We start from the raw sequence: 13,196 nt of genomic DNA, 5'->3' as shown, positions 1-13,196 counted from the left end.
AATGCTTGCCTACACCTGGGCTACTGCACTGACAACAGTAAGGACAGTAGGGATGTATGGGAACTTGCCATATCATCACATAAATTAACTAGGCCTGATAACAGGCCTACATTATGCCATATACTGTATGACATAAGGATTAGCTCGATCCAGCAGTCTCTTTTGCCACTGAGTGTCACATAAAACAGGTAATTTGTATCAAGGTGGGTCTGTGGTGCGTGTAGGTCTTAATCATATCAAAAGCATTATAGCACGAGAAGCTATCCATTACCAACAGGCCTTAGAGGCGAATCAAAGATGTATGGGCATCATCGCCGACGTTAAACCTGTGAGTCACGCAGAGCGACTGCAGCATCAGGAGCATCGCATCACCTTGCACACATGCATCTCCACATTCAACCGCTAACGACAGTACCAATCCTCACGACTACGGAGAGAATTGATAAATGGCTACTGAACTGTTCGGCTGTTCCGTGCTACATTTCATACAAATGTATTTCCGATCGAATCGTTACGGCGACAGTATAATCATCTATTACCAGTGATAACAGCTCTAGCTAGCTGGACGAGCTACAAACTCACCCTGGAGGTCTCCTTCAAATGGTATCGGCAGAGTGTGTGGTCCAAATCGAAGCCAATAACATCGCAATCCGAAAGTCTGAAGTATTCACTCATTGTAGCTGGGGAAACTAGATAAAAATTTGTATGGAGCCGACTGTATAGACACCAACTTGCGCACGCCTGCACAACACAACTGATCTGTCAATGTCAATGACGACGGGGATCTGCAGCCTCCAAACTGTTTGCCTTTCCGTTCAGCCCCGTAGGTCGCCGTTACGAAAATGTTCTCCACAAAAAGGTTTCCCAAGCCCCAATCTATCGCCCGAGTTCACTGAATGGAATATGTCAATAAGTTGCCCATATGGAGGCAGAAGTTAAACTAAGCTATGCCAGGAGAAGGCGTCAGAGAGGCGACTGCAAGCAAGAGCGTGCAGTCAGTGCTTCCGGGTATGGAACGAAACCGTAACGGACACTGCATATGCGCAGAGAGAAACTGGTGAACAGCTCATTCTCACACAATTACTGTTAGTAGCCTAATGTTGGGAAGAATTTTTAAACTTTAAAGGTTGATATCGTCGCCTTCACTTCAGTATTATCAGCAAGCAAAACATAAAATGTCACCCCATGTGATGCCCTTTTAGAAAACTGACAGCTCTGTTCCTCAGCTCTGATTGGCTGAGTCACGTTCAAAGCTGTTGACAAATACGAATTTAAATATTAATGTATGCTACTGACCGAAATTCACCTCTCATACTTAAGTGTTGCTTAGCAGCCACAGTTGCCGACAGTAAAACTTAAGTAGGTTATATTAATACAATGGTGTGCTGCCTTTTATGAAAGCAATAAACCTTATCACTTAAATTATAGGCTACCTTGTTCTTTCCAGGCTCTGTGTCATACTGTAGATTGCCTGTGGAAGTTTTGCAGTTGCACCAGAATTCAACTAGCAACCCAAAGACACTGCTGGCACCAACTACAGTCCACCGGAGTTCATGCACAAATAATGGTTAGATATGTAACAACCGAGCTAGGAAATATATATTTAAAAAAAAAAAAAAGATGCAAGTCGTGGGTAGATCGACAGTAACGTAGGCTAATGCTCTAGCTAGCTAAAAGTGAATGATTCCAAATGTAGGTTACAGTTTTAGCCGTTGCCCACTGCAAAGCACTGAGTTGTAGCTTGAGGAGTATTAGTCTTAACAAACTGTTGATTTTTGGCTCCCCAGCCACGCTAAGTTTATGAATACAATCAGCTGTTCCTAGGCCTTAGCTGCGGACTTCCAATATGGCCGCCAGAGGGCACGTTCACGTCACCTGCCGTCTCCCTAGGTGGTGAGCGTGCGCCTCTCCTCATTCTTCAGCAGGTGCAGGTGATTGGCACAACACCGGGGCGCTCTACTCTAAACTCCCACCCTCGTCCAGGAAACTGTGAGTTGGTGGGGCAATAAATTTACTGAGGCTTTTTTTATTAGCTGGGTGTGCTTCTTTGCTTTTATTTCTACTCGGGTCAAAGACCACTGCGGCTGACTTGGCAGTCGGGACCGATCGGGATAACTAAAATAAAAGTTCACTCCGTGGACTGTGGATCATGAGCGAGAGCAAGGGATTTACGAACAGATTTTTTTTTCACAAAATGATTTCATGTGATTGAAAATCCTACCATGGATATTCGAAAAAAGTGCCGTTTGTGTTGCCAGAGTGTTTTGGCATGTTTTAAAAAACCGGACCAGTCTGACGGTGGGACCAGGCATGTGGAGAAAGATATTCGGGTGATTGTAAATCCTGGTGCGGTTGAGCCCAGAAAGAGATCCCTACCTGTGATCCCGGCGGGGAGACCCAATTATGTTTACATCGCCCTGTATGACTACGCCGCTCGCACCGAGGAGGACCTGAGCTTCAACGCCGGGGATACTCTGGAGGCTTTGGATAAAAGTGCTGGGGAATGGTGGTATGCAAAGGCACTCACTGGGGTTTCAGCCTCCAAGCAGGGCTACATCCCTGCCAATTATGTGGCACCTGTGGAGAGTATTGCTGCAGAGCCGTAAGTATACCTGCTGATGCTCCTTAGCCTAATGAAAAATCCCTGTAATATATTCCTATAGGGATGTGTAGTAGTGAGGTTACAGGTGCTTGTGTTATTTTCATCTCTTATGGCATTCCTATAATATTCCTATAGGGACTTAGAGTTGTCCTGTTATATTTGTATAGTAGCCTGTTCCTCCAAAATTTATTATAGGATCATTGTAGTTCTTTTTCATAAATCTAGGCTAATGGATCAGTGTTCATGAAGCTGGAGTAATGATAATTATTAGCCAAGTGTAGACCCATATAACTCCCCTGTGTGGGTGTAGCCTACTATAGGCTCTTTAGGCCATATTCTTGCTTGCTAATAGGCCTTTACTATAATAATAGGCTCCTATACTGATGGTATAGGCTACTGATGATACTATTCAATGGCCATAAATCATTTTTTGGACCATTTGTGTTAAAAACGTATTTCCCCAATTTAGTGCTTTTTTGTGATTTTTTTTTAAAGTGGTATTTAAATCTAAGACTAGAAATACTTTTGAAATGCCTCTTTACTACAGGTTGTAGTCAAGTCTGAAGTCTGACAAAGACTCAGCAGTGAACTACCAGTGTGTCATGCTTTCCATTCACAGGATTACATGATACTTAAAACTGAGTTTTTCTGTCTCACTGTTGGTGCTGAATAATGAGTTCAGGGTAAAGTCTTGGGTTGAACTAGTTAATAATTGTCTGTGACCAGGAAGTAGAGGGATGGGTTAATAATTCCCACGATGGGAACAGAAAAAGCCTCAAAAACATCAACAATGCGCTAATATGCCGTATCTGGCATTTCATGCACACCTGCATGTAGTGTCAAAATACTGTGACTACGACTATGACCTACATGTCCGTGTTAGATATGAAAACAAACTGGTTTTGCAAGTCGATTGAACCTCTACACAGTGCTTGACATTGTTTAACATTATTGGGTTTCCAACAACCAGACTAATAATTTGTGAGGGGCACTGACATTTTTAGAAACTATGATGGAAAACTATTCACTCGCTAATTAAGACAGACATGAACATTTTTTCTATTGCCATAATGTTGCTTTCTATTTTTAAAAACCTCGCTGTACTCGTTTTCTCAATCACAGTTTCAAAGAAAAGTCATGTCAGAGACAAGTCCAACCCATGTTTGTGATGCATTTACAGCCTGCTGGCATCCCAATGAAACCCGTTTCCGCTCAGCTGTAATCTGGTTTTTCCTGCTCTCCTCACATGGTTGCAGACAGTCTCGGTGTCCCTACAGGTGTAAGCGTGTAAGCGTCACTCGCTCCACAGTTTCACTCATGCAAAAACTTGATGGACATGATTTGGGACTGGATTAAGAAGGATGTGACTGATAAAATAGTGTATGATCGCATTCCTCATGAAATTGTCAGACACCTTTCTTCATTCAGTGATTCAGTGAGATGGGAAAACACCAGTGTGACAGCCAGGAAAAGATTAAATGTCTGCTTACACCTTTCACCATTTTAAAAGCCTCAAAATGAAAAACAACGGTACATTTTTGCTCCATCATGGCTCACTGGATACTTGAACACAAAGTTATTGATCAATCTATAGACAGTATAGTCTTTGGTGTTCAGCGGCATCTGACTCTATGATTTCTCAACACAGGATTTCATAATATTGAGGATAGTTGTTACTCTGTTAAGATGCTTTTTGTATTTTTTTTAAAACTGGCCTAACTGTATGAATACATCTTTAAAGGAAAGATTAAGGACATGTAGAATCCTACCCTATTGATAACCAATCACACCATATCTGAGGACAATCAAGACGTTTAAATACTGGTATTCTTTTTAGAGAATTGGCACCAGCCTCTTATTAACATTTGTTAGAAATTATAGGGTAAGTCAGAGGGAAAAGAAACTGTCAACATCACATGCAACCCATCTCATTTATGTCCTGTAAGCTTTACTCTAACTGTTGCGAGTTCGGTTTCATATCCTATAATGATTCACGAAACAGCCTTTTTTCAGATTGACCACCATGCATTTTTGAGTTTATCCAACTGGGTCTGAGAGGATTTCATTAGCCCAAGGGATCGTAGAATTTTCTCATCCCATAGAAGAGCAAACAATCCTTCAATTGAAGTGAAAATATCACCAAAATTGGAGTTTCATTGTTTTCGCACGACAACAGCAAACTGCTAACAGGAGGCTAATTATTCAGAAACTGTTTGCAAATCCTGAACCTGAACCTCTCCATCAGGCACCTGTAATAGTCTAAGATGACCATATGGCTGACCAGCTACGCTTCTTTGCTTCCATTGTGATTTCCAGATGGTACTTTGCCGACACCAAGAGACTTGATGCAGAGAAGTTCTTGTTGGCTGGAGGGAACAAGCATGGCGCCTTCCTCATCAGGAACAGTGAAAGTCAGAAAGGAGAGCTCTCCCTCTCAGGTAAACTAACTGGATCTTTAAAATGTTCTCCTCTGAAACCAATACACTCAGTCAAGTCGACTTTATACCTTTCATATAGCAGAATACTAACGACATACAACTACAATCAGGGAACGACTTGCACCGTTAATGCCCACCACTCGATAAGGCGATAATTCAAGAACCATATCAGACTGCCAGCAAATTGCAGCACTACTACAGCATTATGCCGCTTGATAAATATTGTTTCCATAAATATACTCCTGTTAATAAGCATTCTGTCATCCATGTATTCCTGTGCCAAGTTCCTGATATGGAGCCGGAATTGGACACACAAAACACACATTTCCTCATTCCAGCACAATCCCTGCTTCGCTCAGAGCGAATCACTCTTTCCACTCAGTCGACTGAAGTGATTGATGGTTCAAGGCCATCAAGTTAAACAAATAATGACCTCTGCTCCCATAAAAAAACAACATCGTAACTTTTATCTCTTTATCACTTTAATCTATCCTGTCATTTTGCCCTCGCTCTTTCCATCAGCATTTTTTTCATCTTCATTTATTAAAACCGGTTGAGGATCAGCAATGACTTTTGGACTGCATCTAGATCATTTCACACTAGGGCTGGTTGAAATCAATATCACAACAATCATAAGAATTTTTTTGATATTGATATATACATATCATATGGCTCATGTATGGAAAATCACATCTTAAATAACCAAATAACCAAATTAATGTTCATCCCATTGAACCGAATGGTAATGTTAAGTGTGATGTCAAACAAAACTGACATTTTCAAATAATATTCTTACCATACCTCATTTAGTGAGTTTTTAAATAAAATTTGCTTGTTATCATCAGTTTAGACAGCAGAATTGTGCATCACTAATATCCCAAAATCACCATATCATCACAATATTATTCCACTGAAAGACGATCTATTTCGAATATTGAATTATCGCCCAGCCCTGTTTCACACCCACTGACCTCAGGTTAAATCACTGAGCATGTGTTCAAGTGAATCAAGTGTGTATGTATGTATCAGCCATACATGCATACCTGATTCACTGATTTACATGATGTATGTATTTATAGACCAGTGCATATTAATTATGAAGAACTCCTAAGGTTCTCAGTACTGTAGTTCTTGCAGATTTAGGATTTCGAGACTGTGTGTGTCTGTTTCATGTTGATGGACATGCAAGACCATTCCATGTAGGCTGTGATTGATTACATTACTGTGAGGAAAAGATTCACCTCAATCTACGTTGTCATTCTAGGACTCCTCAGTCTCAAGTGTAACTCTGGATGTTTCCTTATCTTTCAGTGCTCGACAGGGGGAAGGTGAAGCATTACAAACTGAAAAAACTGGACAATGGCCACTATTTTGTGTCGAGGACCAAAACCTTTGAAACACTGGGGGAGCTAGTGGAGCATTATTCCAGACAGGAGGACGGCCTGTGTGTGCGTCTGGGTGAACCATGCAAAAAGGTAAAATATAATGTTTATGCTTAATTTATTTGATCCTGTGATTATTCTTTTTTGTTTCATTGTTGCCTTTTTCCATCGTCTATAGCAAAATAACTTCATGGCAGAAGATAAATCGTTATAACCAAAATGAATATAGTTTTGATATTTATAAAATGTTATTCTGTCACTTCAGTAGTTTTGGTATTGCATATAGTGAGCTTGTTTTGCTTTGTTCACTAATGGGTGATGTTCCTGGCTCTTCAGATAGAGGCCCCTCAGACTCACGGTCTGTCCTACAACACGGCCGACCACTGGGAGATCGACCGGGACTCCGTCCGGCTGCTGAAGAAGCTGGGGGCCGGTCAGTTTGGAGAAGTGTACGAGGGCCTGTGGAACGAAACCACCTCAGTGGCAGTGAAGACCCTCAAACCTGGTGAGATGCAATATTTTTGTGGCACGGTCCTGTCAACACAAGTGCGATGAATGAGCACTTTATCAACGCAGCATCATGTAAAAGCTAACAAGCGTTGTGTTTTTGAACATTTCTTTGTCGTTTTTTACCCCAACAAATGATGTAGAAATGTTGGATAAGGGATTTGAAAGGATTTGATACTGGATTCAGGTTTGATAAAATGCTTTCAAACCCCAACCATAGAAAAGAGCGCCACCTACAGAAACTCAAACTTCATCAACAGAAAATCCAAGATAAAAGACGTCACAGTATTGTGGCCATTGTTTGTTTGACAGGTGATATCTGGGAAGTGCAGTGCAGAAACCCCACAACAAGCGTTTAGCACCAAAGATGTCACCAAAATAAAAAATAAAAAAAACAAGAATCTCGCATCACTTGAAGCTTCACTCCTGATTCTAACTCTTACTGCCTCTCTCCCAGGTACCATGGATCCTCAGGACTTCCTGAGGGAGGCCCAGATGATGAAGAAGCTGCGGCACCCGAAGCTGATCCAGCTGTACGCCGTCTGCACCTTGGAGGAGCCCATCTACATCATCACAGAGCTGATGAACAACGGCAGCCTGCTGGAGTATCTCCAGAGTAAGAGCAACCCGCTTTGATCTGCAAAAGTGCCTGTTAGTTCCTGCTGCTTTATGACGGGATCAGAGTCCGCTGCCATTGTTCTTTGAAAACACTCTCACCAACTGCGGCGTGGGTCGAGATAAAGCGCTCAAGTTTATCTTTAACTTTTTACACTTTGGTGCCGTAATGGTTAGACGGGATCACGGACTGTTTATAAGGGATAAATTATGCAAAGGATAGTTAAAAACAAAGTGGGGCTCTACGGTCTTGTTTTCTTTCAGACGTTTAGTTTAATAATTCTGCTTTAATAAATGTTTAAAGAAGGATAGGAGATGAAAGTCTGAGACAGATAGAGATCTTACTGATCTGCCAGGGTCGAGAATTTGCTCATTCTCCTCTGACGTAAAGAGAGGAGGAGATTTGCTCTCATTAAGTTGCTTTTATCTCTTAGCCTCCAGCTAGCATGGCATGAAAGGTTGAAACCACATTGAGGAAGAGAACAATCGCAATTGCTTTCATTCACAACAGATTAGCCATCTGAGTCATCCTGTGTTGGCGTGTGTGTGTGTGTTGCCGCATGAGTGTGGTTTGGAAACTTCTGGGAAAATGTGTTTGCAGTTGCGGCATGGAGTGTATGTATTCATGTTCAGGCCCCATAAACATCATTACATACATCACTTGCCACAAATCCCAGTATAAGAACCAGCCACGGTCATTATATCTATAATGGTTGACAGAAGAAAACCAGTAATGTGCGGTAATATGGGTTTTCAATGTTTGTAAAACCATAAAGAGCACAGGAATGCCTCAATGCCCCGGACTGACATTCTCCATAGTAGAAACACTGGCGATAATGTTTTGACTCCAGACATTCAATTTTCTCAATATCTGACCTTGTTTATTTGCTGTGACGTCTCTTGAGTTCACCTCCTAGAGAGAGATGCTGTGCTTTAGTGGGAAAGATGCAGTGTCATTCCCAGTCAGACTGATGGTCACTCTGAGGAGCGGTCATGTGGAATTGATGTCTGCGGCCCTGAGACAGTATCTCCCATAATTCACCACATGCCCTCCTACTGTAGCACAACATCTCATGGCTAGGACAAAAGTCTAGGCTCAAAGTCACACAGTTGCCCGGCTATTTCTCCCTCTTTTTCTCTCTCGCTCACTCTTATTCATTGTTACTGCACAGAAGGAAAACGCAGCATATACCAGGGTCAGAAATTGACAGGGAGCCCGGGGCAAAAATTCCTTTGAAAGTTCATAAAATGCCTGTGAAATTAAAAATGAGGGGGCAAAAAAATGCCCCCAAAAATTCCTTTTTGCACCTTTTTTGCATTTCCATCCTTATTCATTGTCAAATTTTCATGCATGAATGTGACTACTGTCCCCAACATGCAATATTGTAAAAAACTCAACAATCAATAGGTGGGAGATGGACTGGTTGGGGTCAAAGAGGGAAAAACTGCACTATCCTCCTCTGTAAGGCCTGTCGTCAGTTTCCAGCAGTGGAAAAGAAGTTAAAACAAATCTTAGTGGCACAAATTACTTGCCTATACGCAATGCAAATTTATTATTTCATAGATCAATAAAATTGCCCCCGAAAAGCACCAAAATTACCCTAAAAATCAGATCAAAGGGGCAAAAAACGCCCTCTGAAATGAAAATTTCTTACCCTGCAATTTACCATATCTCGGACCTTGACTTATTGTGCTGTTCTCCGCTTTATTACAGAGGACAAGGGCGCCAAGCTGCGTATCAGCGACCAGATTGAGATTGCGGCCCAGGTGGCGTCAGGCATGGCTTTCCTGGAGCTACAGAACTACATCCACAGAGACCTGGCAGCCAGGAACGTGCTGGTGGGGGAGAACAACATCTGCAAGGTGGCGGACTTCGGCCTTGCCAGGGTCTTCATGGTGGGTTTCTCACTCTTAATGGCCAGTGCACAGTTTGTTCAAATATGCACTACCAGTCAAAAGTTTGGACACATGCATTATTTTTTATTTTTACTATTTTTCACATTTTAGAATAATAGTAAAGACTTCAAAACTATGAAAGAACACAAATGGAATTATGCAGTGACCAAAAAAGTGTTGAACAAGTCAAAACTATCTTATATTTTAGATTCTTTAAAGTAGCCGCCCTTTGCCTTGATGGAAAGGCAAAGGCTTTTTAAAGAAATTCATACATAGACATCAACTTCACTATTTATATTTGTCTGAGAAACACATTTCAAGCATTTAAGCAGAAGCCTTTAGATCAGAATGGATTTAAGAGAATGAAAAACACAGTACATTCAGTCAGGTGTGTCCAAACTTTTGACTGGTAGTGTACCAAGAGGGATGGAGAGGATGTTTCCGTCACAGTTCACTAAAATTAATCATTAAAGGAATACACACTTTTTGGCAAATGAGCTTTTTAATCAACTTACCATCATGCAACAACATGATGGTAAGTTGACACTCAACACACACAAGTGTTTAGTACCCCAAGGTGCTTTTTGAGATGATGCAAAGCTAGCTTGTATCATCCACTAAATATACACAGTGTGCTCAGACATTAGCATGCACCATACAAACTGAATAAATACTGAAACACTGAAACTGAAACTCCTACCAATCTTCTCATTGCAGTAAGTTGATGAAAAAGGACATATTACATGCTTTGTGTTGACTATAGTGATGCTGTAACTCCCCTACCCTCCCCCCACCACACACACACACACACACACACGCAATGTTCTCCTGCTTATAGCCATGTTGGGAGAGTGCAGATCTTTACACTAAAGCTGATTGGCACTTAACTGAGTGTTGGAGCAGAGCGTTACTGGGATCTCGTCCAAGTAGAAATCCATATTCTCTGCCTGGCTTGTTTTTAGATGGAGAGTGAGAATGTGTACGAGGCCAAAGAGGGAACCAAATTCCCTGTGAAATGGACGGCTCCCGAGGCCATCAACGACAACAAGTTCACCATCAAATCTGACGTTTGGTCCTACGGCATTTTGCTGTATGAGATCATGACCTTTGGCCAGATGCCGTACCCAGGTGAGACCTTTTTACATTTCATCAACTTTGTGCTAAATCATTTGAAAATGAGCCTCGCAACCTTGAGGCAAGCAAATTCTGTGGCGTCTTTTAAATTTATTCTTAAAACCTTCTTTCATAAAACAAAGCCTGAAGTCGTGATTTGGTTTTACTGTTGATTTTATGTCCTCTTTTATATCTTTTTCCTTATATTTTACTTGTATCGTGTTCTCTGATCCTTTTGTGTGTTATTTTATTCTGTTTTACTGCTGTATTTTGTACTTGCTTTGTGAAGCACTTTGTAACACTGTTAAGAAAGGTGCTATACAAATAAAGTTTATTATTATTATTATTGAGGTGTAATGAAAGTGGAATGATGTTTTCATGATTTAACAAAAGAGGAGAGAAAGCTCTGTTCTGTTACCATACAAGTGAGGAAGGTTTTCAGTAGAAAGGAGATTCAAACTACAATCAAAAACTGTGATTTGGCTACCAAATAGAAGCGGTTTGCATATTGAACTGCTTGAGTTTGCATAGCAGGAAGTGGATGCAGGGATTGTGTACATAACATAATCACATCATATTCTAGTTAATGTTTAAGACTAAAATACTTCCTGTCAAATTGAGGTTTCAGAGCCTACTAGGCAAATGTTTAAATGCAAAAAAAAAAAGTGTTTCTTGTCGGATCCGTATCACATCATGTTGCTTTGGTTCTCCCAGCCATGACTAACCTGCAGGTGGTCCAGAGAGTTCCCGCGGGCTACAGGATGTCCTGCCCCCCCCACTGCCCCAAAGTCATGTATGAGATCATGACGGACTGCTGGAAGGAGAACGAGCAGGAGAGGCCCACGTTCGAGACCCTGCAGTGGAAGCTAGAGGACTTCTTTGACCTGGACGTGACCTCCTACGACGACGCCAACCGTTATTAACGCAGCACACTGACCATGGCATGACATTTAGAAAAAAAAAAAACTCTCTATGCTACAATTACAGCACCGAAACAAAATCAGTTGATGTGAAAGATGAATACAAGTTGAATGAATATGAGTTTACGCAGCATAAAGTAGCTGATTTTAACTTAATTTGAAATTGCTGATCATCATTCAATTGTGGTCAAGTGAAGGATCTATTTGTTAGAATTTCATCTACTTTGTGATAGGAGAATATTATCACTGTGTGTGTAACTGTTGCTTTGTTGTTTTAGAGAGGCAAGCATGCAGCGGGGAAGGTTTTACTACAGCAACAAACAGTCGGTTGTGACACTCCCTGTTGTTGCTTTGTTTGCCAAGCGAATGCACTTTCAAGCGGGCGACGCGGACAGCGGCGACTCCGTCTCCAGCCGAACTCGTTAAGCGCACTTGACTAGGCAGGAGGCCCCGCGGAGGACAGCTTGCTCTCAGATGAGCCGGAAAGCTGCTATCTGTCCGTCCAGATGAACCGGTTCCGCACGCACTCCGCATAGCAGACATTCTTTCCACTGGTTAGACGCCGAGCTTTTATCAGGAGTTACCTGCGGAGGATGAGCATGAGTCATGTTCACTTACAAGCTCAATCTGTTTGGCTTATCCGCTGTCTGAGAAACTCTGACCGTGTGTGTGTGGGTGTGTGTGTGAGAGAGAGAGAGAGAGAGAGAGAGAGAGGGGAGAGTGAGCGGTGGGCGCTACCACCTCAGCACATTCCTGATTACACTTTCCAACAAAATTGGAGCATAGATGTTTTTGCACTGTAACGCTACACCTGAATCTACTGTGCATTCACCTCTACCTGCTGTCACAGTGGGGTGCAGACATTGCGCAATAGGAAGTGGAATCATCCATCCGAAAAGGAAGCTTTAACAAACCGCAGTGGCCTTTATGTGGATTGAGTGATGGATTGAGCGCGTTTTGTTTGATCGCCCTACTCCTGTGGCACCTGTAACGGCTCGATGACTGAATGATGTTTTGACCCAGATCCCTCCGTTTTTTACTGGGCCTCTTAAAGCAGCAGTGCTGGTCTGAGATCCTGTTGGCCATCATCAGTAATTATGACGTTAAAAGAAGACATCACACCTAATCTGAGATGCTAGATGAATGCAGCAACAGTAACCCGAGTCGGTTGAACCTGGTGGCTTATCAGTTCTGATCATTTTGTGTAATGTTTTTAGTGTCATGAACAAAATCTTATGAAGTGTACATTGTAACCTCCATTATTTAGAATCTGGAAGTGTCCATATAATCATATTTTAACATGAATTGAATATTATCCTTTATGCACATAGATGATTAAAGGTATTCTATTTCGTATGGGTTTTGTTGTAATTATTGATTTTGAGCTGAATTGACACTACCAGTCAAAAGGTTGGACACACCTGACTGAACTCTGTTTTTCATTCTCTTAAAGCCATTTTGATCTAAAGGCTTATGCTTACATGCTTGAAATTTGTTTCTTAGACAAATATAAATAGTGAAGTTGATGCCTATGTATGAATTTATTTCCGAAGTCTTTCTGCCTTTCCATCAAGGCAAAGGGCGGCTACTTTAAAGAATCTAAAATATTTGATAGTTTTGATGTCTCTACTATTATTCTAAAATGTGGAAAATAGTAAAAATAAAGAAAAATGTGGTGTGTCCAAACTTTTGACTGGTAGTGTATATTCTGACATTAAAACAT

General features: G+C 41.5%; 2 protein-coding genes across 2 annotated transcripts in view; one reads left to right on the top strand and one right to left on the bottom strand.

Moving 5' to 3' along the window:
* Positions 1–918, bottom strand: part of nt5dc1 (5'-nucleotidase domain containing 1) — a 47,793-nt gene extending 46,875 nt beyond the window's left edge. Inside the window, exon 1 of the mRNA XM_071899223.2 lies at positions 583–918. Within this exon, the coding sequence (XP_071755324.1) occupies positions 583–675 (93 nt within the window). The 5' untranslated portion in view covers positions 676–918. The remainder of the gene's footprint in view (positions 1–582) is intronic.
* Positions 919–1,939: 1,021 nt separating this feature from the next.
* On the top strand, positions 1,940–12,829 carry frk (fyn-related Src family tyrosine kinase). The gene is made up of 8 exons (XM_071899222.2): positions 1,940–2,602; positions 4,919–5,040; positions 6,352–6,515; positions 6,759–6,927; positions 7,387–7,545; positions 9,259–9,440; positions 10,403–10,568; positions 11,268–12,829. Exons 1-8 carry the CDS (start codon positions 2,223–2,225, stop codon positions 11,474–11,476), a joined length of 1,551 nt encoding a protein of 516 aa, XP_071755323.1. The 5' UTR covers positions 1,940–2,222; the 3' UTR covers positions 11,477–12,829.
* The last annotated feature ends 367 nt before the right edge of the window (positions 12,830–13,196 follow it).

This window comes from Centroberyx gerrardi, chromosome 18, assembly GCF_048128805.1.
Source record: "Centroberyx gerrardi isolate f3 chromosome 18, fCenGer3.hap1.cur.20231027, whole genome shotgun sequence".
Taxonomy (NCBI): Eukaryota; Metazoa; Chordata; class Actinopteri; order Beryciformes; family Berycidae; genus Centroberyx; species Centroberyx gerrardi.
Note: the sequence above shows the minus strand (reverse complement) of the source record. Positions and strands in the feature narration are given on the sequence as shown.

Excerpts from the sequence above, each read along its gene's own strand:
- frk (XM_071899222.2), top strand. The coding sequence starts at position 2,223 with ATGGATATTCGAAAAAAGTGCCGTTTGTGTTGCCAGAGTGTTTTGGCA. Across the intron at positions 6,928-7,386 it reads AGTGAAGACCCTCAAACCTG|GTACCATGGATCCTCAGGAC; the intron begins GTGAGATGCAAT and ends CCTCTCTCCCAG. Across the intron at positions 10,569-11,267 it reads TGGCCAGATGCCGTACCCAG|CCATGACTAACCTGCAGGTG; the intron begins GTGAGACCTTTT and ends TGGTTCTCCCAG.